At 43.9% G+C, this 26487-nt stretch overlaps 1 protein-coding gene and 2 long non-coding RNA genes across 4 annotated transcripts; 1 reads left to right on the top strand and 2 right to left on the bottom strand.

Moving 5' to 3' along the window:
* Positions 1 to 9892: 9892 nt before the first annotated feature.
* Positions 9893 to 11686, bottom strand: LOC308318206. The gene is made up of 2 exons (XR_013964334.1): positions 11556 to 11686; positions 9893 to 11521 (listed from the first exon to the last, which is right to left on the bottom strand). It is a non-coding gene; the product is annotated as an uncharacterized lncRNA (long non-coding RNA).
* Positions 11398 to 12168, top strand: LOC308318207. Its single transcript, XR_013964335.1, has 2 exons — positions 11398 to 11507; positions 11543 to 12168. It is a non-coding gene; the product is annotated as an uncharacterized lncRNA (long non-coding RNA).
* Positions 12169 to 13087: 919 nt separating this feature from the next.
* LOC308318251 (splicing factor U2AF 65 kDa subunit-like) lies at positions 13088 to 26475 on the bottom strand. Of its 2 annotated transcripts, none has more exons than XM_080767727.1 (12): positions 25831 to 26475; positions 24043 to 24208; positions 22477 to 22512; positions 21415 to 21521; positions 19883 to 20034; positions 19219 to 19335; positions 18720 to 18858; positions 17573 to 17652; positions 16914 to 17036; positions 16475 to 16561; positions 14197 to 14448; positions 13088 to 13247 (listed from the first exon to the last, which is right to left on the bottom strand). In XM_080767727.1, the coding sequence occupies exons 1-12, from the start codon at positions 25877 to 25879 to the stop codon at positions 13113 to 13115; spliced, it is 1443 nt and encodes a 480-aa protein (XP_080623853.1). In that variant the 5' UTR covers positions 25880 to 26475; the 3' UTR covers positions 13088 to 13112. The 2 variants fall into 2 exon arrangements, with proteins under 2 accessions (XP_080623853.1, XP_080623854.1); XM_080767728.1 differs by having other exon boundaries at positions 24043 to 24187.
* Between the last annotated feature and the right edge of the window lie 12 nt (positions 26476 to 26487).

Here is a 26487-nt window from a genome sequence, read left to right as displayed (position 1 = left end):
TGGATGCACTGAACTGCACTGCACGCATGGAGGGCAGAGAGAGAGAGAGAGAGAGAGACTAGGACAGTACTTGGTTTAGACTAGTCATTGGTTAGACCAGTCATTAGTCCTACAACTACAAAACCTCAATCTAACCCTTACCTCCCACGGGGCAGCACACCTAAACCTAAACCTAAACCTAAACCCATGTCTAACCAATGACTAGTCTAAACTAAGTATGCACCCGCGTGAAGTGAGCGGCGCTAAAGTCTAACTCATGTTTCTATGATTAGGTGATGTAATGATGATGTAAAAGACAGACAGTGCCAGACAGTGTGTAAGATGAGAGTGAACCAGTAGAAACTGATTAGCCCGTGGACCCCCATTTAAAAACATATTTCTCAACCCGTTTAATTTCAAGGAACCCCAGTTTGACATGCATTAGTCTATACGACCCCCATTTTATGGCTGGGACCCTCAATTTATATTGTAAAATCAATGTTAATTTAACTCTCTCAGAGTTCCAGACCCATAAGGGTGCATTTGGTTCCAAACTATAATTTAGCTGGAGAGGACCCCCTGGAACTCCCCCAAGGACACTGGGGGTCCCCGGATGGCCCGGACCCCACTTTGAGACCCACTGCTGTAGGGCATTTACAAGAAAACACAAAAAAACTAAAAGGTAAGGTGGTAAGGCAACACATACCAGTACGCCTATGTCATCCATGTCAATAATGGCTGCCCTTGCTGAAAAAGGACTAGGCCTATAGCCTAGGTCCCTGCACACTGCATGGACGCGTTATCGGACTTAATTTAGGCGTTTTTCCGTCGGTTTTCTGAAAAACGCATCCAGTGTGCGACCACCTTGTATATCAAATAATGACAAATACTCACAGTTAATAGTGACTGTAGGCCAACACAGTACACTACACCCACACAAGCCCGCAGTGCCCCGCATCCATCTGTCATGATGCACATGTATTAATTAGACTAATAGTCAATGATCGATAATTTTGATTTGTTGTTGGTGGAGGAGAGGTCATTTGGTCATCGATATGGTAATCTGCATAGTCTCACTGTAATATGCCCTGCCACCCATAGCTGGTAAAAAACCCCATACTGTATGATTTAGGAACGGTGCAGGAATTTGACCTTCGAAGCAAGCCAGAGCTTCTTTGTAGATTGTTGCCTTGGCAACGCCAGCAGCAGAGCTGTCTCTCATGACAAGCCTCTGTGTCGTCCCGGAATATAGTTAAGTAACTACAAATCATTCTTAGACTACATATCCCATATTGAATCATTTCCATTGCAGTCAGTGCCACGTACTCCATGTACACCATTTTGAGTAAACCAGTATATATACTCCTCGCCCATCTTGGGACGGGGAGGGAGAACCATTTAGGACCGGTACGGAGGGACCTCCGGACCGGTCCGATCTAATTGTAAATAATAATTATTGCTGCATGTTCAATCTAATTTCTTGTCTCTCTCGATCAAACAAATGAATGAAATGACTAAAACCACATCAGCTCTGGACATTACTTTCTTTCCGGTGGAACTTCATTTAATCTTGCATTCATCTAAGGTAACATTTTGGTATTTAACAGGTTATACTCTTAAAGTAACATTATCCACATTTACATTTCACTTGGAAAGTATTCTGTCTAAGCTCCGGTAGATATTGTAATTAGAGTACTTTCCTAATAAGTATTTAGACGGCTCCGGTATTAGGACCGGAGTCCTCCGGAGCCCCACAGCTCGAGCTATCGAAGTCCTTATCAGTCTACAGTAATCATACAGTCCTTCTCAGTCTCTACAGATATATTTTACAGAAATATATCCATCAATTGATCCTCGAGCCGTTCTTTTTTAAAGAGTTTAAGTCTAATTTATGATAGCTGCTCTGACAAACAAAAAAGCTGCACCATGCGGTCTGTCTATTTTTAGATAGCGTCTCCTCCACCGGAGTCGCCACAATTTATTAGCTTCTAGTCAGCCTGCTCATCCAAACATTAAGAGCCCATAAGGCTATTAGACATTAATTAATTACATTGTCTATTTTGGGGGACAAACCCTCACAATTATTTATCAATAAAGTTCCACTCGGACCGGGGTCTGGTCGTCGTCATTTGTTCGATCTAAGATCTTGGATAATGTCCTTTTGGAGACATGCCAGCTTCAAGTCTGTGGATACGAGAAGCCACGTCTGGCCTTTCGCCTCCACGGACATCAACGGATCTGCTCTACTGCCTGGTCGAAGCGACCCTGTCTTCTGCTCTTTCCATAAAGTTAAGTAAATCCTCCAGTCATCAATTTTGTTTAATCTGTTAATAATTTGATCTGTAATTCATGTCTAGGGCTTAACTCTGGTTCATGTCTCATCACATTGTTTTAAAGTTACAAAAAAGTAGGAGATCGCCAGAGGAGTCTCTGATACCTGCAGGCGTTCATTCTATTTCTTTGAATTCTTTTTACCACAAAAAGTCTTATTTCTTTTTCATTTCGGCCACTATCAGAAGTTTGAGGGTTCTTATCTGTGGAATGCGTGAGGAGTGCTCTGTCTGTGTGAAAGGGGAGGGGGGGGGGGCGAATGCCTTCTCCTCTCAGCCTCTGTCTTCTCTCTCTTCCTCTCTCTGTCTTGGTGTGTGTGTATGCGCGTGCGTGTATTTCCCTCCACCCCCCAGTCCCTGAGTGTGTGTGTGTGTGTGTGAATCCGCGTGTATTTCCCCCCACCACCCCACCCTCCCAGTCCCTGAGTGTGTAGTGCGGTGTGTCGGGCAGCGATGTCAGATACGTGGTTTTACATTCTTCCTGTCTCTATCTGCATGTCTCTGTGTGTGCGCTGTACCCAAGAGGATCTATTCCTCTCTGTCTCTGTCCGCAAAGTCGCTTGTTACGAGGTTTCCATTGTGGAACGTCTGCGTGTGTGTGTCTGAGTGTTTGGAATATTGAATTAAATTAGTTAGTATTGTTTTCTATTATGTTCATAATAGAGGTCGCATTTCTGATATCTTGCCCGCATTTTTACTAGAACATAGCTTTTTTGAAGTGTGTGAGTAGAAAGCAATAAATTTATCATTTTACGGCCTTTTCAAGAACGCTTTTCTTCCTTGACTCGAGACGAGGATAGAAGGGAGTTGTTGAGCATGGACATTGCTAGATCAGCATATCCGGTTAAGACAAGAGTGTGACGACCAATTCTTCAAAAAAAAGAAGTTTTGAGTCAGCCTCCATTCGTTATGTCTTCATATTATTATAATTTGGCATTCCCCTTTTGATATCATGGTATCATGACAATGTACTTTCCCCGGAGACTTCCGCGAATGTTCGCGTGGGGGGCTCTGAGGAGATAATACGACGGTTAGTTCTGGATTAACGACCCAGAATTCACAGTCTGCTCTGGTGAAATCTTCACCGTTCTAAGACTTTTCTGACGTCTTGGGCGTCTCGCTGAAGTGACTCAGTTGTGTGCAAATTATCCACTGGAAGTAGTCGTCCCAGCAGGAGCACACGTCATATAGTAATGTGGGGAGATACAGCGAGCTGATTTAGCGATACGGCAGCCATCTTTTGCAGTTGGTTAGATCAGTTAAGGAATATCTCTTCATGTAACATGTTTGTTTTAGTTAAACGGTCAACAGCCCCCCTCTGTCTTACTCTCTCTCTCTCTCTGAACCTGTTTTTTTGAACCCACAAGACTTAAGGAAGGACAGACATAGGTTGATCAACCGCATAGGGGTCCACAGATCAACCGCAGTAAAAATGTAGGGGTCTACCGACCAACCGTGTAGGGATCATAGTCTCTCTCGATCCTTAGCTCTTTGTGTACTATATAAAGAAAAAAACTCTCTCTAACTGTCTGTACCATGTGGAACAAGTCTCTAATTTCTCTGTTGATTAGGGCCAATTAATCTCCACATGTCTGTTGAAGTTGAATCTGAAATATGCATACTTTTTTTTCTCCTCCTATCCTTTTCATGATAACTATGTTTACTATTTTTGATTGGAACCATTCTGTTCACTGACCAGTATCCTGCTACTCGCTCGAAGATAAAGTTGTGCAAATACGTAGATTGAGATCAACACCTGTTGTCCTAAAGATACTCTCCCTCCAATAAAATTCGATGATATAGATTGTGGCAGGTTAAGACTGAATATGAATAGATATATAATTTGGTTTCATTTCACTCACCAGAGATCTTGTTTGTTTTTTCTCTTTGATCTCCAGATACGGACTTCTGTGTGGGGATCGTGGTTCGGGAGCAAGCCGACAGAATTTCAAATTCCACAATACGGGGGAGATGGAGTTTGTTGGTTGTGGACTTCGAAATTCCATTCTTGCCAAAGTTACACTTGATCCGCGATTCCCCGCTCAGAACAGATTAGATTAGGCCCAATACCCCAGAACAATAACTCATAGTTTTCCAGATGGAACAAAGTTATTCCACTCACATTTCACCAGACATTTTTTGTTTTCATGTGTTCATGTTGTAGTCTGTTTGCTAATTGCTGCTTACCAAGCCATGTTTAATCATCTCCAATTAAGTAATTGCAAATATTACATTACTTTTGATTTCATTTGTTTTATAAAAAAAATATAAAAAAGGTTTTAGCCATTCCATTTCATAATAAGATCTGAAAGCCCATTACATAAATTGTTTAAACTGAATTATCCTATTTTTGGACAATCTAAATTTCATTCCATTATGATTCATTTTCCGATCTCATCATATTTGGATTATTTGAAATTTCATAGTTGAATCATATTTCTCCTAATTTGGAATATTCCTCCCTTAAAACAGTTCACCACTTTCACTTTATATTGTTTAATATAGGAACATTTTATTATTTTGGTTTTACCATCATATTGATTGAATTAGGCATTAAATCTCACCAGAATCCATTTGATTCTATATTTGACCTTTATATGGTACGAAGGGAAATCCCCAAAGACATTGTTGCGACATCGCGCAGGAGCGCCCCACCATCACAGTACCCCATTACCCCCTCTCCAAGAACTATGATACTGATAAGACACCCAGCCAGTTTTCTCCCGTTTGTATCTGTACATTGAGAAACTAAGTTCATGTCGGGTCACCTATACATGGGGGGGAAGGGGCGAAGAATAGGCTCCGACCACGAGCCAGAAGAAGAACTAAAGCAGTCCGCTCTGACCATGAGCTGATTGACTGTCCAAAGAACTCTCGCAGCAGTTCCGACCACGAGCTGATTGTGAGAATGAACATTTGTTGCTGGGTCCCGAGGGGACCCCGAAGACGAGCTCTAACGAACACTGTTGCCGGCCTGGAGGCTGCACCGGTTGCTGGGGATCGAACCCCGAAGACATCATCCAGAGAGAGAACCATTCTCTCTCTTGCCCACCGTACCATCTAAATAAGGATTTTATGCCTAGCCCAGTCAAATATTGTGTTTTTTATTTTTATTGTTCCTGTTGACATTCTGTTCCATTTCGGCCCATAGTAATAAGTAAGTTTTTCCCCTGAGATTTGATATTATCGTGTCCCATGACCCTTCCGCCACCAATTGGGATGGAGTTGATCGATAATTTTGATTTGTTGTTGGTGGAGGAGAGGTCATTTGGTCATCGATATGGTAATCTGCATAGTCTCACTGTAATATGCCCTGCCACCCATAGCTGGTAAAAAACCCCATACTGTATGATTTAGGAACGGTGCAGGAATTTGACCTTCGAAGCAAGCCAGAGCTTCTTTGTAGATTGTTGCCTTGGCAACGCCAGCAGCAGAGCTGTCTCTCATGACAAGCCTCTGTGTCGTCCCGGAATATAGTTAAGTAACTACAAATCATTCTTAGACTACATATCCCATATTGAATCATTTCCATTGCAGTCAGTGCCACGTACTCCATGTACACCATTTTGAGTAAACCAGTATATATACTCCTCGCCCATCTTGGGACGGGGAGGGAGAACCATTTAGGACCGGTACGGAGGGACCTCCGGACCGGTCCGATCTAATTGTAAATAATAATTATTGCTGCATGTTCAATCTAATTTCTTGTCTCTCTCGATCAAACAAATGAATGAAATGACTAAAACCACATCAGCTCTGGACATTACTTTCTTTCCGGTGGAACTTCATTTAATCTTGCATTCATCTAAGGTAACATTTTGGTATTTAACAGGTTATACTCTTAAAGTAACATTATCCACATTTACATTTCACTTGGAAAGTATTCTGTCTAAGCTCCGGTAGATATTGTAATTAGAGTACTTTCCTAATAAGTATTTAGACGGCTCCGGTATTAGGACCGGAGTCCTCCGGAGCCCCACAGCTCGAGCTATCGAAGTCCTTATCAGTCTACAGTAATCATACAGTCCTTCTCAGTCTCTACAGATATATTTTACAGAAATATATCCATCAGTCAAGAGGGAGAATCTCAGGTCATCAATAATAGACTGTAGGCTACTACACGACGTAACGTTATGCTGACGTGAACCGAGGGCTTCCGGGCTCTCTCTCTCTCTCTCTCTCTCTCTCCCCGACACATCACTCAGAAGTCCCCGCTGTCAGCACCCACACTGATTTATGCTCCAGCACGCTCAGATGCACACGTGCACACTGCAAGCTCTTACATAAATCTATGCACGCACGCCACGCAGCATGCATGCAACCACATGTGCACTCAAGAACTGTCCCCTCCCTCCTCCTCCTCCTCCTCCTCTCTCCACGCACGCGCGCACGCACGCATCCAGCGTTGACTTTGACGCTGGAACGTATTGACTGAGAAAACGTGCTTCGTGATTAACTTCTCTATATTATAATATTATCAGACGGCTCTCGCATGCATGCAAGACGCAACACACGCACGCTCCCACACACACTGCATATATGGGTGCTGCATATATCCATCCATTCGTGTAGCTGTATAGTTTTGGCTTTTGGCTCGCTGTGCTGCTGCAGTGTTCTATCTTTCTGAATGAAGATCAATGGAGAGGTGTTGCACGGAATGACAATGACCAGCGGATCACTTCCCACGGTCGGCCACAAGGAGGTGGTGGTGATGCGTTCAGATCAGAGTCTACACACAGTAGCAAGCGTACACAACACACACAAACACACACACACTACACTGACTGCAGCAGCATCAGCCCTGGATAATGTTACAATATAACATGTCATGGATGTCATGTGTTGATGTGTCGCCTAAGATTGAAATTGTGGATATTTGTTGTCAGACTAACATGAGACGATGTAGCCTATAGGATTTAGACTCTTGTGGGTGTACTTTTTATCGATTGTGACATTGTCAAAATCCTACATCTTTACGAGAGTATATATATAACATCAGGCTATAGTGATGTCTGATGTCCAAAACAGGCGTGTGGATTTCCAAATGCCTGAATCTGATGATTTCTGATTTCTGACCCTGGTGTAAATAAGTGTTAGTGCTTTTCCTGGATGGATATACTGTATCCACTATCCTCGCAGTAGCATTTTTTTGTTGGTATTGACCCGTACTTTCTTTTGAACTGTAGCCAGTACCCATATGCTACAAACTGTGAATAAAAATATCAAAGTCCATTGTACACTGTACAAGGCTTAATGCATTTCAAGGACCTTGAAGGTCAAGGACCTTGAAGCTCATGAACACAACAAGCCTGTATTCTGGTGTGGGGGTGTGTGTGTGTGTGTGTGTGTGTGTGTGTGTGTGTGTGTGTGTGTGTGTGTCAATTATACAGATTTTATATTCAGTGTTGTACTTAAACACTGAATATAACGGCTCACAGTCACAGCATTTCATTCAGTGAGTGGCACCATCCGGCACGCAAAACAAAGTATAGTAGGCCTACAGAAACAAGCATATGTGTGTATAGGCACAGTTATAAGGCCTCATTCACACCTAAAAGACACCTGTCTTGTCCGTGTCTAATGGCCTCCCCAATGCAAGTCACATGGTTTGACCAAACATTTTTGTTTGATGGCTGTGTTCTGCCCCCCCCTCCCTCCCATCAAACAAAAATGTTTGGTCAAACCATGTGACTTCAATTGGCAATGCATTGGGGCGGCCATTAAACACAAGACATGGTCAAGACGGGTGTCTTTTAAGTGTGTATGAGGCCTTAGGCCTCTTGTGCATATAGGCCTACTGGATAAAAACTGAAAACACATTCCTGAAGACAACAGCGCATACAAATGTAACTAAATAAATGGAGACATTAGGGAAGGAGGGTGGTTCTGGTTCAGGGACGTGCACACATAGACATCAAAGGGGGCTTCAGTTCAGCCCCTGCCCTTTTACCCGTCTGTAAAACAACTGCCCTCTCCAGACCACGAAAGCAGCATTTACTACATGGTGAAAGAAATGCAAATGCCACTTTCCTTCCATGCCATGCCGGAAGGAAGGCAGCATTCAGGAGAATTGCTTATTTGTAAGTGTTTTCCCGCTGAAGTCTCCTGAACTTGAACACAGTATTTTGCGTTGAACAAATGTGTTTAGAAATCCATGCCGTATGTACTGCATCTCCACTAGATAAAGAGTGCTGGGTTGGCCCCCCGCCCTGAAAATAGCAGATCTACAAGCTCACAACGCGTCGCAGCGACGTGTTGTGAGCTTGTAGATCTGCTATTTTTGTCAAAAAAGTGCCCTCTTATGGGATTTCAGCCCCTCTAACACTCTCTGCACGTCCCTGGTCTGGTTTGCCCGCAGGGAGAATGGTGCTGCTGCAGTGGGTATAGTGTTCAGAGGTTGCCATGTCCACTTATTTATTATAAGCGACTTTGGGATTGTTTCACTATTTTTGTTTTGTGGCGCGGCTAGCCCCTCCTAGCTATATCCAGCTTTTAGTGTATGTTAAAAAACTTTTTCCTACACAAACACAAAATTCCCATTGACAATGAATGGATAATTTTACGTCAGTGTCTGAGCAAATAGGCAGTGTATTAGGTATAGGTATAGGTATTTTATGTCATGATAATGTACGATGATAAGTGCTGGAACCCCCTCAATGACCACTGGTTGAAAACCACTACACTACACACCATCATAGACAGTATAGCCTGGGGTCCACCTATCGTATGCTTTCTATGGCATAGGCAGCTCCCGGCAGGATGCGGCGGGAGAACCTAGACGCAGCTGCAGGACATGGGACTAATTAATTAGAGTGACAGAGGAGTGTGTGTGTACGACGTGTGTGCGTCAATTTAACAAAGGTGCAGACGATCAGAAATCGGCAGAGTGATCGACGTTTGCGCTACTGTATGCCGAATTGAAGTGGTCCCAGGCTTGTTTTTTCTCTCCCTGGAAATAAAAACTGGGTTTCCGAGGCCATGGTTGCTTATTTCTCGCACAACATCTGGCAACGCTGGCAGCGTTCGGGGGGGGGGGGGGGGGGGGGGGGGGGGGGCAGGGCGCTATATAGCTTGGCTGACACATTACTTCATGTCACTGAATCATTCATGCCCCTGGGAGCTCCAACATAGGAATTCCCCCTTGGCCAAACCCCAGGTGAGCATGGCATGGGCTTCGTTATGCCCCCATAACAGTGTAGGCCTACTAACCTACTGCTTCTTCAGACTGACAGAAATGAAAAAGAGAACAAGAAAATCCCTCTAAAGGTTCCCTATTGGGCCATTTCAGTGAGTCGAATCTCTTTGGTGCAGTTCTGAAAGCACAGCAGTAGATGTAGATTTGAAAGTAAAATACACTAGAAAACGTTCTCTTTTAATGTCGCACAGCGACGCATTGAGCTTGTAGATCAGCTATTTTTGGGGCACAGCACAGCAGTCTTTATCTAGTGGAGATGGGGTGTAACGACATGGATTTAGAAGCAAATTAGCCCCCCCAAAAAAAACATCATTGCCCAGCACCTACACATCCAAAACCATGTCATATGGGTGTGCAACTCTATAGCACAACAAAACACACACCATCATGTAAATTCAGTTTTTAATCAATATTTGAAAACAAAAATAACCAGACAAATGAAAGATTGTTTCATAAACTAGATGTGGGTATGTTTTAGCACTTTTGTTTTTAATTTTCCATTAATTCACTTTAAGAAATCACTTTTTTTTTTTTCAGAGAAAACTGGAAAACAAAAAAAGAAATAAAACGACAGTTAACATTTAAAAACAAAAAAAAAAAAAAAAAGAAAGAAAAAAAAACACATAAGGAGTTTTGAAAACAAAATAATTCACTGACACAGTCATTCTGTCTTAAGCGGTCAAGAGGAGCCAAATGAAAAAAAAAAAGCACGGAGCTCAAGCCCGTACGCACTGAAAACGTTATCAACAACAGGTGGTCCTCGGAGAAAAGACGGCAGGAGACTATGGTGGGGCGGGGCGGGCGAGGGGGGGGTGGTGAGAGGTACGAGAGCGACAGCAGGACAGCTTTAGTTGCAGTACTGGTGACGTGGGTGAGGGTACATGGTCACCGTTTAACAGCACAACTTCCATAGACGGTGGATGAGATACCTGGACATTTATAGCCCGATTAATGCTCCGGCACACGACACAGTGGTAGTAGACAGTCGCCAAGCTGAAAATAGGGCGAGCCCAACTATTAAGCTATTTCCGGCACGTAAAACTCATTTTGTCGTATGACGGGAGTGTATATATGTACACACATCATTTAAGCACAACGGATATATTGATTCACTGCTGTGATGAAGTGAAGTAGACATCATAGATTGTAAAAAATAATAATAATCCCTATGGTTATTCCCTCAACATTATTTTTTTTAAAGATGCCAACTCCAGTATAATGTTTAACTGGCCCCTTAATCAAGTCATTGGTTAGCTCTAAGCTAATTTGACATGCTGAAAGAGTGAAAGTTGAACTAGGCCAGGAAGAGAACGGCCCAGAGCCCTGAAATGTTTACCTCGACTAAATAAGTACATGCTGGCAGCCATGGTATAAGCCCCGTCACTTTAAAATGACAGTCGCTAAATTTGCATTATCGTCATAACTTTGGACCGTGTTCGGAAAATGCAGCACATTGAGAGCATTGCCATGTGAAGATTCCGTTCTTGGACCACTGAGAGCGCCTACGGAGAGCACGCAGTCGACTACTGGGACTTGTACAATGGCTGCGTTCTCTGTACTGCCCGTTTTCATTCCAGCAGACAGGCAGCAGTGCAACACGAGCCGTTGGGTGTTATGTCATGTGTTTATTTGGTCATGTGAAAAGAGGAGAGACGCCGTTACACACACACACACACACACACAAAGGTTAACAACCAGGGTCTCCCTTATCTTACGTCCAGTCCCACATCGTACAATAAAAAGAAAACAAAATGGTACGGAAGAACTAGTAGAAATGCAACACTAAAGCATGATATAGTGGCCTATTAGTGGGACATGTATGAACATAGACATATTTTGACAAAGGGGGGGTGGGGGGGTGACAGCCTAGCCAGTTCTTTGCTCACACACACACAGTAACATTGAGGCTTTTTTTAATGTCTGGAACAGATACCATTCAAATTATTATGCCTAGTTAAAAAGAAAAAAGGTAGCGCCACAGCTGCATACACTGCAAAAAAAAAGTCACGGGTGTTACCTAATTCAGTGCAACATAAAGTCATGGGTGTTACCTAATTCAGTGCAACATAATTACCCTTATCTTTTCCATTTTCACTTTGTCATTATGACTCGACGAAAATCTTAGAAGCCATATTTAAAATAATTTTCAAAATCTTCGCCTATAATGCCATGGCCAGAATTGGGACGCCCGGGGTTTCAATTGGCTAATGAACAAACACCCTGGACCTTTTGCAGTGTACCCTCCCTCCCTCCCTGTGGCTGCGACCATCTCCTACCACTGGGTAACCCTCTTTGACTGAGACTTGACTAAAAGCCGAGAGACGATGGACGTGAAACGCTGGGAATCGGGTGGGGAAAAACAATCACGAGGAAAAAATAATTTAAATCGACAAACGGGACTTTATTTTTATTACATGTACTCTTTTTTTTAAGATTTCATCCTGTTCGGGTGACCTTAATACGACGTCTATTTCTATTTTTTTTTTTTTAACCTTACAGATAAATGATGCTACAACACGGTATGGGAAAACGACGACAACTGATATTTTCCTACGGGGGGTAAAAACAAAACAAGTTACTCCCGACAACTCGTCCTGAGGAGGTGGTGGTGGTGGTGGTGGGCCGCATGAGGAAAAAGAAAAGTGGAGGAAATTAACTTAAAAAGGTCGTCATCTCCCCTCGCCACACACGTAGACATCACGACCGCTCGACGCTCGATTTACAGCTGCTTGCGCACGCCAATGTGTTTCTCGTGCTGAAAATAGCAGAACCGCAAAGCCCAGATACGACCGCGAAAAACCGCGTAGAAGTCAGCCTCGAAGGTGACGATGAAGCTATATATCTATACTGGAAGGTCACAACTGAAATGCACCCTCTTCTTCTTCCACTGCCGTCCCCACCCTCGCCCCGTCCCCCCCCCACCCCGCCGCGAACCCCTTTGTGGTTGCCCCCCCCCCCCCGCTATCGTTCACATCGTCTGGCGCGGGAATAGTCCAGTTAGGTATTCCCCCACCTCAGCCCCGCCGTCCTGGCTCCTTCCTAAATTACTTAAAACAGGCTACCTCCATTTAAATACAAAGCTTTTGACATGTGACGCCCCCTCCACCCCCCCCCCCCCGCCCCCGCCTCCCCCACTCCCAAAACGACCATCCCCCATTTCGCACAAAGTATAAAAATCATTTACCCCACCCCCTCCCCGATGACCGCTCACTACGCAACATTTCTCGAAAAGCACCCGACCCCTCAGATGTTTAATTTTTTTTCAAACGTTTTACTTTTTTAAATGACAGAATACAAACCCTCACGGATCCCCATCTCCTAGACCCCCCCCCCCCCAATTCCAACTCTACCGTTATCCTAACCATAGCCCGCTGGACATTTCATGTAGGCCTCAAGTGATAAAAATGATCATAACCAAAAAGTCACTCTGCGAACTGTTTTAAACTACTTCCCCAAGGAATACATGAAACGTTGAGCTGAACGTATGACCTATATAAGCACAGAGAAGGGTTGGATCTGAAATTGGGTGGCCAACATACCTCCCCTCCCTCCCTCCCTCCCCCCCCCCGTCCCACCCCTCCTCTCCTCCAGTAGGGGGCGCTCCTCCTCTACCAGAAGTCTCGGCGGTGGTAGGCGTCGGGGTCGCAGTACTTGGTCACCACCACCCTGTTGGCGAACTTCCTTCCCGTCAGGCCCTGCATGGCCTTCTGGGAGTCAAACACCGACATGAACTCCACGAAGATCTGTGAGAGAGAGAGAGAGAGAGGAGAGAAAGGGTCAAAGAACGCACAAAATGGATGCAAACGTATCCAGTCTTGAGGCAAAAAAAAAACATTTAAAAAAAACGGTTAAATATAGAACAAGGTGATTGAAGTTCCTGAGGAAAAACTGCAAACAATGCGTCCGAAATGTATGTCAAACGGCTTGTAAAGATACAAGGATAGAACGGTTTATTTAGTCCCGTGTGGTCTTGTTGTATTGCTCTTTTTTTTTTAAATCGCATGCGAGTAAATAAAGGTTGGTTGATTTCTAACAAGGAACTGCAAAACACAAATTGTATCTCACCGGTGCTAAAATGATATCGATTTCACACAGTTAAAGTACTCAAACGTCTTTCTATTTTAGATATGTATAGAGAGAGACACACACACACACACACACACACACACACACACAGAGAGAGGGGCTCATCCCATCAGTGTTGTTTTTGGCAGCAAATTTCTATTTTAGTTTAGTCATAGTCTTTGGAGTGAAACTTCATTTAGTTTTAGTCACATTTTAGTCACCTGAAATGTCTTAGTGTTAGTCTAGTTTTAGTCGACTAAATGTCATAAGATTTTAGTCGACTAAATCCACAGTTGATTTAGACTAGGATGTATTTTGGCGGGTCTTGATGCCGTCGTAATGAGTGTTTTTACACTTGCATGCAACCAAGTGTAAAATGATTTATACTGGATCTCTTGTCCACTAGTCCCTTCCTAACATTTTAGTCTAGTTTTTATTTGTCGACGAAATTGTCAGTATATTTAGTCTTAGTTTTAGTCACCGTAGCTTAGTTTTCATTTAGTTTCCATTTGTTTTTGTCAGAGAAAACAGGCAGTCGACGAACATGTTCCGTCTTAGTTTTAGTGGACGAAAACAACACTGACACACACACACACAGAGAGAGAGAGAGGGGGGCTCATCCCGTACCTTTCCGGTCCCAGGGACCTCCAGGCCGTCCACGGGCCGGGGGATCTCGATGCTCTTCACCTGGCCGTACTTGGAGCACTCGTCGCGGACGTCCTCCACGATCTCCTCGTACTCCTCGTCGTCCAGCAGCTCCTCCGGGGCGACCATGTTCATCAGACAGAGCACCTCGGTGGGCAGGCCGCCCATCTGGTTGACCGAGCTGTTCATCAGGCCGGGCACCTGCAGCGTCACCGGGGTCTGGTTGATGCTCGTCTGGAGAGAGAGAGACACAGAGAGAGAGAGAGAGAGAGAGAGAGAGAGAGAGAGAGAGAGAGAGAGAGAGAGAGACACACAGAGAGAGAGGAGGGGTTTACGCCACTGTTTCACAAACATTTGTGGGTCACGGACCATTTTTTTGCGTCACAACTCCTCGAGTAAAAAAATCCCATTTCCTACATAAAATATACAGTATATAAATTTCAACGTTTTCAGTTTGTGTTTTAAATTAAACCAGGGGTTTTTTTCAACTGGTTTTGACCCAGGGACCACCATTCTGACTATAGGAGCAGCCTGGGGACCACCACTATTGTGTCGGGTGGGTTCATCGTAGATCTATACGATGGACCCACCCGACACAATAGTGATGGGGCATTCATGCACCAGGCTGGGTTAAGATTAAGATTGTTTTTGTTTTCTTCTTACTTGTTACTCACTAATCACACTATCACAGACTACATTCATGAGCTGGACAAAAAAAGTATTTTATTATCAAAAGTTTTACAAAAGTGTTTTTTACTTTGTACTAAGCAGGACTCAAAATAAGTCTCAAAATAATAATCCATTTCAGTTAATCACCCAAACACTGAAGACACATTTGACACCCACTTGGAGCATTTGACAGTCACAGTAAGTTTGTTTCTCATGCAGCAGCATTTGTTTTAGTAGGTCAAAGTGGAGTCTAACCAGAGTGGCGTCCTACATTGTGGACATGTCATTAGTAGGTCAGAGTGGAGTCTAACCAGAGTGGCGTCCTACATTGTGGACATGTCATTAGTAGGTCAGAGTGGAGTCTAACCAGAGTGGCGTCCTACATTGTGGACATGTCATTAGTAGGTCAGAGTGGAGTCTAACCAGAGTGGCGTCCTACATTGTGGACATGTCATTAGTAGGTCAGAGTGGAGTCTAACCAGAGTGGCGTCCTACATTGTGGACATGTCATTAGTAGGTCAGAGTGGAGTCTAACCAGAGTGGCGTCCTACATTGTGGACATGTCATTAGTAGGTCAGAGTGGAGTCTAACCAGAGTGGCGTCCTACATTGTGGACATGTCATTAGTAGGTCAGAGTGGAGTCTAACCAGAGTGGCGTCCTACATTGTGGACATGTCATTAGTAGGTCAGAGTGGAGTCTAACCAGAGTGGCGTCCTACATTGTGGACATGTCATTAGTAGGTCAGAGTGGAGTCTAACCAGAGTGGCGTCCTACATTGTGGACATGTCATTAGTAGGTCAGAGTGGAGTCTAACCAGAGTGGCGTCCTACATTGTGGACATGTCATTAGTAGGTCAGAGTGGAGTCTAACCAGAGTGGCGTCCTACATTGTGGACATGTCATTAGTAGGTCAGAGTGGAGTCTAACCAGAGTGGCGTCCTACATTGTGGACATGTCATTAGTAGGTCAGAGTGGAGTCTAACCAGAGTGGCGTCCTACATTGTGGACATGTCATTAGTAGGTCAGAGTGGAGTCTAACCAGAGTGGCGTCCTACATTGTGGACATGTCATTAGTAGGTCAGAGTGGAGTCTAACCAGAGTGGCGTCCTACATTGTGGACATGTCATTAGTAGGTCAAAGTGGAGTCTAACCAGAGTGGCGTCCTACATTGTGGACATGTCATTAGTAGGTCAGAGTGGCGTCCTACATTGTGGACATGTCATTAGTAGGTCAAAGTGGAGTCTAACCAGAGTGGCGTCCTACATTGTGGACATGTCATTAGTAGGTCAGAGTGGCGTCCTACATTGTGGACATGACATTAGTAGGTCAAAGTGGAGTCTAACCAGAGTGGCGTCCTACATTGTGGACATGTCATTAGTAGGTCAGAGTGGCGTCCTACATTGTGGACATGTCATTAGTAGGTCAAAGTGGAGTCTAACCAGAGTGGCGTCCTACATTGTGGACATGTCATTAGTAGGTCAGAGTGGCGTCCTACATTGTGGACATGTCATTAGTAGGTCAAAGTGGAGTCTAACCAGAGTGGCGTCCTACATTGTGGACATGTCATTAGTAGGTCAAAGTGGAGTCTTACCAGAGTGGCGTCCTTGGATCCCACGCTGGCTCGCTGCACTAGGAGTTTCTTGTCTCCCAGCTGCATGCCGTTAAGCCCTGCAATGGCCTGAAATAAAATGGAGGGAGAAAAAAAACATTCCATCAAGGTTACTTTTGCAAGCGCTTGGTACCGACGTTCAATCCTCAACAGATAACACTTTGTGTTGTGGCATACACTTCTAAAAGTCAACTCCCTAGCAAATGCATGTATTCCTCTAGCATCGGTCAGACCGTTTATCAGCTCAAGCAAAGTGTGGTTGTTTAGTTTGACATTTTATTGTAAATGCCAAAATTCACACAGGTTCACTTTATTAGTGTCAATACTTTTTTTTTTCTTGCATAAAGTAGTTCAAACAAGCAAGGCTTGAATAAGTGTAACAAGTTGTCCGACCACCTGAAACACAATTCCATGTGCTCACCTGGTCGTTGAGGTTGACGTCGACGTATTCGCAGAAGGCGTAACCTTTAGAGAGGCCGGTGGCGCTGTCCTTCACCAGGTTGAACGCCTTGAGAGGCCCAAAGGACGTCAGCAGCTCCTTCACCTGAGAGACGCAAATAAGAGAGAGGGTCACGCGTCGGCCATTATGGATACGAGCTCACAGCAGCGCCACTTTGTGCCATGCTGCGAGCTTGTACACATCAAGAAATCTTGGCATTTCGCATAATAGGCCTCGGGACGAAATGGGTTGGAACAGCAGTTGCTAATATTAGGGGCAATGCCTAATGGTTTCAGACTGGGAAGGAAGAGGGTCAGTCGGCATGTTGTGTTGTTGTGAGACACAAGCTGTGACCCATTTTAACCACGTCTGAACGGGAACCCCTTTTGGTGTTTAAAGCAGTATTAGTTATTGAAAAATAGCAGATCTACAAGCTCATAGCGTGCCACCAAGTGGCGCGCTACGAGCTTGTAGGTCTGCTATTTTTGAAAAGTCGAAGAACGACTGCTTGATAGAAACATAGCTTTTTCAGAAAACCGTCAGGATGTAGAAGACATTTTTTAGAATCTGATCTCAGGTCAGAATGGGTTAAGTAGAGCCTGTGTGCTGCTGGGTTTAGCAGCACTGGGAGAAGCACTGACCTGGTCGTCGTTCAGGTAGTTGGGCAGACCACCGATGAAGAGCTTGTGTGCCGAGTCAGGCACCACCGTGGACACCACGCCTAAGAGGGGGGGGGGAAACAGACAAGTACAGACCTGTTGAGTCCGTGAACTGACTCACGTGGGAACGTGTATGTACATCAAATTATGATTTCAAGAGTTTTTAAGAGCAGTGTCAGGCGCCATTATGTTCGCCAGGTTCTATGTTCACCACTTACCTTAGGGTTTAGGGTTAGCGTTATAGGTTTCTGGTTTAAGGACTTCAGTGTTTTGTACTATACAATTGTATGTATAAGTACAGAACAAATACTGTTTGTTTTTGCCATCTTTGTTGAAGAGTCTGAGGAATTATGTTTTAGTGTATTTTATGCCAGTGTTAATTAGATAAGTTTAAGTAGCCCAGGCAGGCCTGAAGTTCAATGGATTGTTCAAAGACTGAGCTTAAATCAGAATTTTGCTACTAAAAGTAAGACCACGTTGCTAAAATACTTTTAGTCTTACTAGAATTACTGAAATGACTAGGTTAGGTTTCTGGTTTAGGTTTATTCTAAGTGGGGAACAAAGAACCTTTTTTTGCATGGTGGGGAACATAGAACCTGGGGAACCTAGGTACGCTCCCCATGTGGGCACATCGCCTACCGTTAAAGAATATATGATATGATAATATCGGGACACTAAAAGAAAAATGTAGAACAACAACAAGAGCATTAATACACTAATGAATGAACAACCCAAGTTGGCGCTACCGAGTCTGGCCCCCTGCAGGCACAGTTGGGCATTACGGGAGGGAGAATTAGAAGCACTAAACGTGAACCAAACCAATACCATTTTAAGTATTTCCAAAATGATTCACAACGTGACAAGGATTTCACGATAACAACACTCTGGGCGGGAACCCTTTTTTGGTGTTTTAAACATTGTTATGATTTAGCTATTGAAAAATAGGACTGAGATAGAAACATAGCGTTTTCAGAAAACTTGTCATTTTCAAACAGACATTTTTTTAGAATCTGATCTCAGGTCAGAATGGGTTAATTCAACAGAGAAAATGGAGTCTCCTCTGAGTCCCTACAGCTGTACAGCATACAGTTCTTTGGCATAGAGAGAGAGAGGAGCGCTGTATGCGTACCGGGCACGTAGACACTGGGGTTCTCGCTCATGCCCGGGAGGGGCTGGTAGTCGTGGGGACGGCGGATCTTGAGACTCTGTCCCTGGAAGATGATGCCGTCAAACGCCATGGCCTGGGTCGTCTCGTCCACCGAGCGGAACTGTGGCGGGAACGCACCAAAAAAAATAAAGGATTTAATTTCTGTTCATTTAACACCAAACAACTCACCCCCTTTACCAACTCGCCACCGGGGCGTATAGCCGGTTGGAACTGGTATTCCTAAAGTAACCGAAGTAAATTATGCTTAAACGGTTAAACCTATAAACCCCTATACCTAACCTTAACCTCAGTTAAACTATGTCTAAACCCAACCCTATATACCTAAACTTAACCCCAGTAAAACCATGCCCAACACTAAACTTTTTAGTCTTTTTAATCTTCTACTTAAATGTTTGTAATAGCGACAGCCCCACAGACATTGAATGTAGACGACATGCTAGAAAATCGAGACTAGTCTGACCTCGAGGAAGGCGAAGTTCTTGTCCTGGTTGATCTGCACGGCGAGGACGGGGTTCCCGGGGGCCTGGGTGAGACCGCCCAGGCGCATCTGAGCGTTGAAGAAGTCCATCATGGACTCCTGCAGGTCAGGACAGGGAAGGTAACAGTGTGTTAGGAAATAGAACCGGGTAAATAAAAACCTGTTGGGTGTTTTTTTTAAGCATTATGTTATGTTATGCTTTAGCGGTTGAAAAAAAAAATAGCAGATCTACAAGCTCGTAGCGCGCCACCGAGTGGCGCGCTACGAGCTTGTAGATCTGCTATTTTTTGAAAAGTCGTGAAAATGCGGTGCAAATCTTGGAATATATATTTCAGAGCGAACAAAAAAATACTAAAAGATTTGCTTCTGGGGGGGTACATTGGGGGTCCATGGCCCAATAGAGATCATTCTGGGGGTCCTTGACATGAAAAAGGTTGAGCACCACTGACATAGAAACATGGGTTTTTCAGAAAACTATTAGGATTTATGATCATGGGTTGAAATACAACAGTAAAAAAGACAGTACATGGATGAGACACCAAAAGCAACAACAACCAAAAAAGAGAGAGAAAAGATGCATTTCCATACAATTGACTCCAATAGAATGGAATGTGAGCCTTTGAGGGGCTGCGTGTGAAGCCCTCACCTCTGTGATGCCAAAGGGGATGTTGCCCACGTAGAGGCGACGGGCCTGTCTGGTCATCTGGCTGCCCACCACGGGCACTGGGGTGGGGGTGACGGCCAGGCCGTCTGGGGTCATGGTTGGAAGGAGGGCCGTGGCTGGAATCTGGCCCGCAGCTGGAAAGAGAAGGGGCAACGAAAAAAAGACAGGTCGGTCAGCGATCCGAGTCAGGTAAGACCTTCAAAAACGGCCATATAAGAGCACCTTTCCTGTCCAGATGGGGGAATTATCAGCCACTACGTTACGTGTTAAATTACCGTGCACTTTTTATATCGTTGGACACCCCTAGAATTTGTAAACAAGCCCCCTGTGCTTTTTGTCTTTGCCTTTTTAGCATCGTTATTGTGTAACTGACTTTGAAAACTGTTAGTAAAGCATTCAATCAAAACTTTTGTCTTTCATTCATTCAAGGATGCAGAATATATCGTTCATATCAGCCGATAATTATTTTAGAACTGCATTATTTGAATCGAACAAATATAAAACCAAAATACAATGTTTTAGCTACCGGGTACATTGTTTCATTTTGAAGGGCAGCATATATTTAATCTGCGTTTGCCAGCCCAGGGAAGCTTTTCAAAACAAAACAAAAAAACGGTCAAAAGCAAAGACGTTGGAACAGGTTTATGTAAATAGAGCCGTTCAATCTTCACTATGTTTTAGTAGTTTGTCCTCATTTGTGCTCATCTCTCCTTCAGTAGTGCTAGCACGTCCGTGCAAAGTATGCATGTGGTGGTTAACCCATTCTGACCCGAGATCAGATTCATACAAGGTTTCCACTGGACACACACTGGTCTGATGAACCCATTCTGACCTGAGATCAGATTCTAAAAATGTCAAGTCGCTCTTCAATTTAAAAAAAATAGCAGACCTACAAGCTCGTAGCGCGCCACTCGGTGGCGCGCTATGAGCTTGTAGATCTGCTATTTTTCAATAGCTAAAGCATAACATGATACTAACACCAAAATGGGTTCCCGTTCAGAATGGGTTAATGGGTTTTTAACAACAGAATGGCTCCAGGAAACACCGTCGGGTACATGTTCAGTGGTTCGAAAGTACACACGGCGGCATTATGTAACAACCATTCTGAAAGTTGCTTTTATTCAATGTGATTTCATGGCTACTATTTTAAAAGGCGATGCAGGGATGTGTGCTGTAATGTATCGCATAAATTGTTCTAATATTTTACAACAAAGTGCACTTAACCGCTAAGCCATATAATCTTTTTTCCCCATACATCTATTATGACATGGGCAAAATAGGGAAGGGAAGGTCGAAATGGTTAATATTTGCAATACAGTGATATCTGGTCTCACAGAACAGAAACCAATCCATCTTTGAGCCTCTGCATCGTGTTTTCTCACACCCAGAGTGACACACCTGTGGCAACTACATCCTGAGTAGGGAGATTGCGCCAGGTGTCAATCATCGTTACCTGGTGATGGCCTGTTCATTATTCAATTAAGAGTCACTTGTGACTCTGGCCGTCACAATACCTTGCATGGCTTTGTACTGCATGGGGGTGATGTGTTCAAATCCGGGCGGAGGGACGTCCCAGTACTTCTTCACCTTGTTCTTCTTCTTCTCGCGGTGTGGCGAACGACTGGAAGGACAGGACAGTTTAGGTCGGTGGGTGCCCACACTTTTTTTTTTACCTGCGAGCTACTTTCAAAATGACGATCTAACGATCTAACCACCCGGGATAAATACAGCATTATCCCATGGCTGAAAATTGTTTAAAATTGTACCTAGCGGCGCACTTGAGAAATAGAGGGGAGGAAATTGAACTGGTATGGTTTTAAAAATATATATATAATAACTGTATAATGCTACTGTACTGATGTTTAGGACAAACTAAGCAGAAAGACTGATTCATTTATACTTTCATAGGGAACAGCTGACAAAGTGTTCGTTAAGCTGTAAGACAGTGGTTTTCAACTGGTTCGGCTTGGCCCTAAACCTCACTGTATGGACAACATTAAATATAAAATATTTTGTTTTCGAAAGTAATGAATCAATGAAAATAGTAATCGGAAAAAAGCATGCCCCCCCCCCCCCCCCCCTCACACATTAGAAGGCCAATATCAGTCTCCAGAACCAAGGTATTCTTCAATTAATCCAACATGGTTACAATGGAGTTTGAAGTCACAATGGGTTTATAGAAGGGGGCGTGTCAGATAAAAAGAATATGAAATCTCCAAATACTGAGACTTAAACACTGTCTGGAACACGTTTGAAAGTCAAATATCCCTTTAAATAAATAATACCCATTATGTAGCTTCATCAGCTATACAGTAAAAGCACAATGGCGCGCCATGTTTTAATAGATATACTATGACATTTTACAGATATTCAGATTCAAATCCATTTTAAAGGTTTTTGGACAAAGCAAGCACCAAAGTGACCACACATAGAAACCCTTTCCTAAAGAAGTGCGAGCCGTGAATAGTAACTTAATGAATGACAGGCAGGTCACTGGAAGAACAAATTAAGTTGTATTTGCAACAAAGAGAAGAAAAAAAAGAATCAGCTCAGTGCATGATTTGCTGCATAATTACCTTACAGCAATGTCTTGGGTTGGGTTGCGTGGTGAGCTGAAATGACATTGGAAGGGGTTCACAGACATTTCAAGTCAAACATGACGCTCAGTAACAGGTCTTAAATTTGTGTAGCCAATAGCCAATTCACAAGCTCACAAATGTTCGCTATTTGTCGTACGTGTAGGGTCAAGTTCTATATTATGATGTAATTTCTACACAATCTATGCTTAATAGACGGTTAGTTTTTAATTCGATTTTATTATAGTGTCAAATTACGACAAGTTGAGAGAAACTCAAGTGTGCGACAGTGTCAAGGAACAACCAAACTTTCATGCGAAGAAGAAACCTTGAACAGAACCAGGCTCTAAGGGTCATCTGCCTTGACCCCCCCCCCCATCACTCTCCCCATTTTCCTGTCAGCCTACTGTCTGTCCCTCCATAAAAAATATAAAATAAAGGCGAAAGCCACAAAGAAAACCTAAAAAAGAAAAGAAAAACAGAGCACAGTACATACATATACAGGGAAGGGGGGGGGTATCACTGACATTCAGGGGCCACTGGTCCTGAGACAGGGTCAAAGCCAGAGTGTCCCAGTTATTTTATCACCAACAGGTTGAGTCACTGAGGCATTATGCATGACTTCCAGTAAATTGGTGCCATTAGCCGTCTCATGCGAAGCTCCCACTTCTTCATCAAGGGTGCCACAAAAATAGATTTGATCAAAATGAAGTGAAAAACAAATGGCATTGTGAGCCTTGGCCTTGAAATTTAAAGACAAAGATCTTGAATCAATTGGCACTTGCACACTTTGTTTAAAAAAACGACTATATGGTACTTCTCTCAACAGTAGCTTGAGATGCCTCGCACACCAGGATTAGAAACTGTCATCTTTTAATCGACAATGTAATAAAACATAAATCATGACACTGTTTCAAAGGAACCTCAGAACTTTTCCAGGCCAGGGGGCAACCCCGCGTGGCTCTGGAGAGGCTGCCGACAATGAACAATGGGAAAGGTGACTGTGACGACACAGTTTCACAAACACACACAGATTTCTCCTTTAAGTTCACCACCAGTGTACCTGGAGAAAGGTCTACCTACTAGGACCATTATCAAGCAAGCGATATCAAGTTACCAGCTGAGATTTGTATCTCTTCAATCATCTGTGCTAAAGACTAAGAGATCAATGACAGTGATCTTGTGCATGCTTGCTCACATTTAAGTTGATGCTGCACCTGCGAGTAATGTCTAAAGTGATTGGTTTTGACAGCAAGGGCAGGCTGAGCGTAATGGTGTGATGTGGGCGTGTTAATGGGAAAAAATAACTATGTGCTGTGCTGACCGCCCGGCCTGCTTGCTTCAGAGCACAAAAACACACCTCTGTCTCCTTGGCCAAATGACAACCAATTGAAATGCGTTCTGAAAACCTAGATAGACGTATATATCCGTGGGCCACGTATTCTCCAGAATCACAAGTACGCTGGGAGGGTATTTTTACGGGACACGTGGGCAACAATAGGGATTGGACAAGGGGGGACATTTCGTGACATGGCAGCCGACCCCTGACCCCGGTATGGTACCCACCTGCGCCTCGGTCTGCGCTCTTTGCTGTCCCCGCGCCGGTCCCTGCTGCGCCGTTCCCCCCGGTCACGGCTCCTCCTCTTCCTCTCTCTGCTGCGGCTTCGGGACGGGGAGCGGCGGCGGTGGTGGTTCTCCTTGTCCCGCTCCGCTGCAGTGAGAAGACAGACAGCTAAAGTAAATTAGGCGAGAAGAAAGACAGGTAAATTAATGAAATGGACACAACAACAACAACAACAACAAAAAAGACCACCACTTTCCTAAAACAGTAGTTCTCAAACATTTCCAAATAATAATAAATAAATAAAACGTTCGGGCAGGTGGAGTTTGCTTTCAGGTTGCCCGACGCGCAAGTGTTAACGGCAGGTTTAAAATAAGTCATATTGTATAGCTAATTAGCCATTGAGATATTTGGCATGCATATTGAGGTATATCCATATCACACAGCCCCAGAATTAGTAAAAAGTAAACAACAACAAAAAGTTTAAATGAGAACGATAAAATTACTTTTCGCAATTTACTTTTCGGTCAAGTAGAGTAGTATAGACGTTTTGGGCAAGTAGAACATGACCTATGGGCAGGTGCCTCTGAGACCGTAGTGTCAACTAAGTTATAGTTATAGTAGGATACTGGCCGGCCATGCATACATTAGGCATAGCTCTCCTGCTAGGCTATATGCAATGTTCAAACTATGAATATTAGAATAACCATTACTGTAAAACCCTGACCACATCATTGGCTGCTGTACCCGAGTAAAAAAATAAAGCAGGCAATTTACAATTCACAAATTCAACACCAGAAACAGCTGTTAATTTGTTTTAATACAATCATGGTCAAATGTGATTTAAGTGTACGGTCTGATTCTGAATTAGTGTAAGAAATGTTGACATTTTGCCCGAATTGGCCAACTCACTATTGCTACAGGGCAGGCAATGCACTCACTGTATACTATTATAAACTCATATCATGAAATCCACAAACCCAAAGTGTAACTTCATACTCAAAATGGTATGCTTAATTGGATCATTTATTATGAATGAATTGTCATCAATTGTACGCTTAAGATGTGCCAGACAGACCCCGGGTAAAGGTGTCAAAATGCTGCCACCGTGTTGCCGCCACGGGCATAAAATGTGAAGAATAAACGCTCACAACTGGCAGCAACAGTTGCAAACATATATTGGACACAATGCATCCATCTATCCAGGGCAGGCAGCAGCCACCTGGCCCTGGCTTGGCAGGGCGGGCTGGTAAAATGAGTAAGGAAGCCTTAGCCCAAACACTAACCCTTGCTAGCAAGTTAGCTACGGAGTTAACGTCCTCTTGAGTTTACAAATAAATACATTTATATATATTATTATTTTGTATTATTATTGTATTAGTCCCAATATTGTAAACACAAAAAAACATAACCTAATGGACCCATTTGGTTACATACATGCACACTCTCAAAGAGTTAAGTTAATGCATTGTAACTCAAGTATCAAGTCTACCTATTCCTAAACAAAGTGTGTGGAGTTTACAATAACGGGATGATCAATGAAAAGCAGCATCTGGCCCTTAAACGTTTATCATTTATCATTTAGCTGACGAACAAGTCAACAACATAACAGTTTAACGAAATAAACCATCGTGGGACTCGGGGAGGGATGCATTATTAAACCCCCCACAGCGTCCCAGCAAATAGACGCATCCACCCTGTCCCTCCAGGTGCAGCACAGTGTATGCAGCACGAATGAACACACACAACACCGTTATGTTAGCATGATCTACCCCGTAGGCTTTCAACGTTACCTTGCTTGTTCTCCGACAGCTGCCTCTCAAACTCGTCGAAATCCGACATCTCTGCTCTGTCTTGTGGCGGATGATGATCGCACGGGCTGCTGTCTGCTTGCTGCGACTGTTAGCGCTGTGTGTGTGTGTACGGCGGGGCTAGGCTAGCTCGCTAAGCTATGCTACAGGGTGGTATCCCAAACAACACAACGATGCTAAACCGTTTGGCGTCAACTTCTTCTTCTTACCCGTCGGGTTGGGCAACGAAACCGTTTAAAAAACGGGTGGTGGGGGGCTTTTTAGTTAACGGGACAGACACACACACAAACACGGGGAGGTTACAAAACAACGTGTTAGCCTGTTAGCATGTAGCAAAGTCCAGGAGAATGAACGCTGGGGCCTCCTCCTCCTCCTCCGCTTGTTGTGCGCGAGACGGTCAGCCCGTTAGCTTAGCTTAGCTTCAGCGACCCAAAGCTCCAAGTGGGGTTCCCCCCGAAGCAGCCAAATAGATCCGAACCCGGGGCGTCCACTCGCTAGCCCTTTGGTGTGGTTGATTTGTTTGCTTTCCGATCGGTTTTGCTTTGCGCCAGGAAGGTAAACGCGGCTAGGTTTCGTAAGATGTTCACTAATGCCCGCTTTCTGCTCCGCTCTCCGCTGCACGGACACCCTCTGACACCG

This window comes from Protomyctophum bolini (assembly GCF_963924005.1).
Source record: "Protomyctophum bolini genome assembly, chromosome: 7".
In the NCBI taxonomy this organism is placed as follows: Eukaryota; Metazoa; Chordata; class Actinopteri; order Myctophiformes; family Myctophidae; genus Protomyctophum; species Protomyctophum bolini.
Note: the sequence above shows the minus strand (reverse complement) of the source record. Positions and strands in the feature narration are given on the sequence as shown.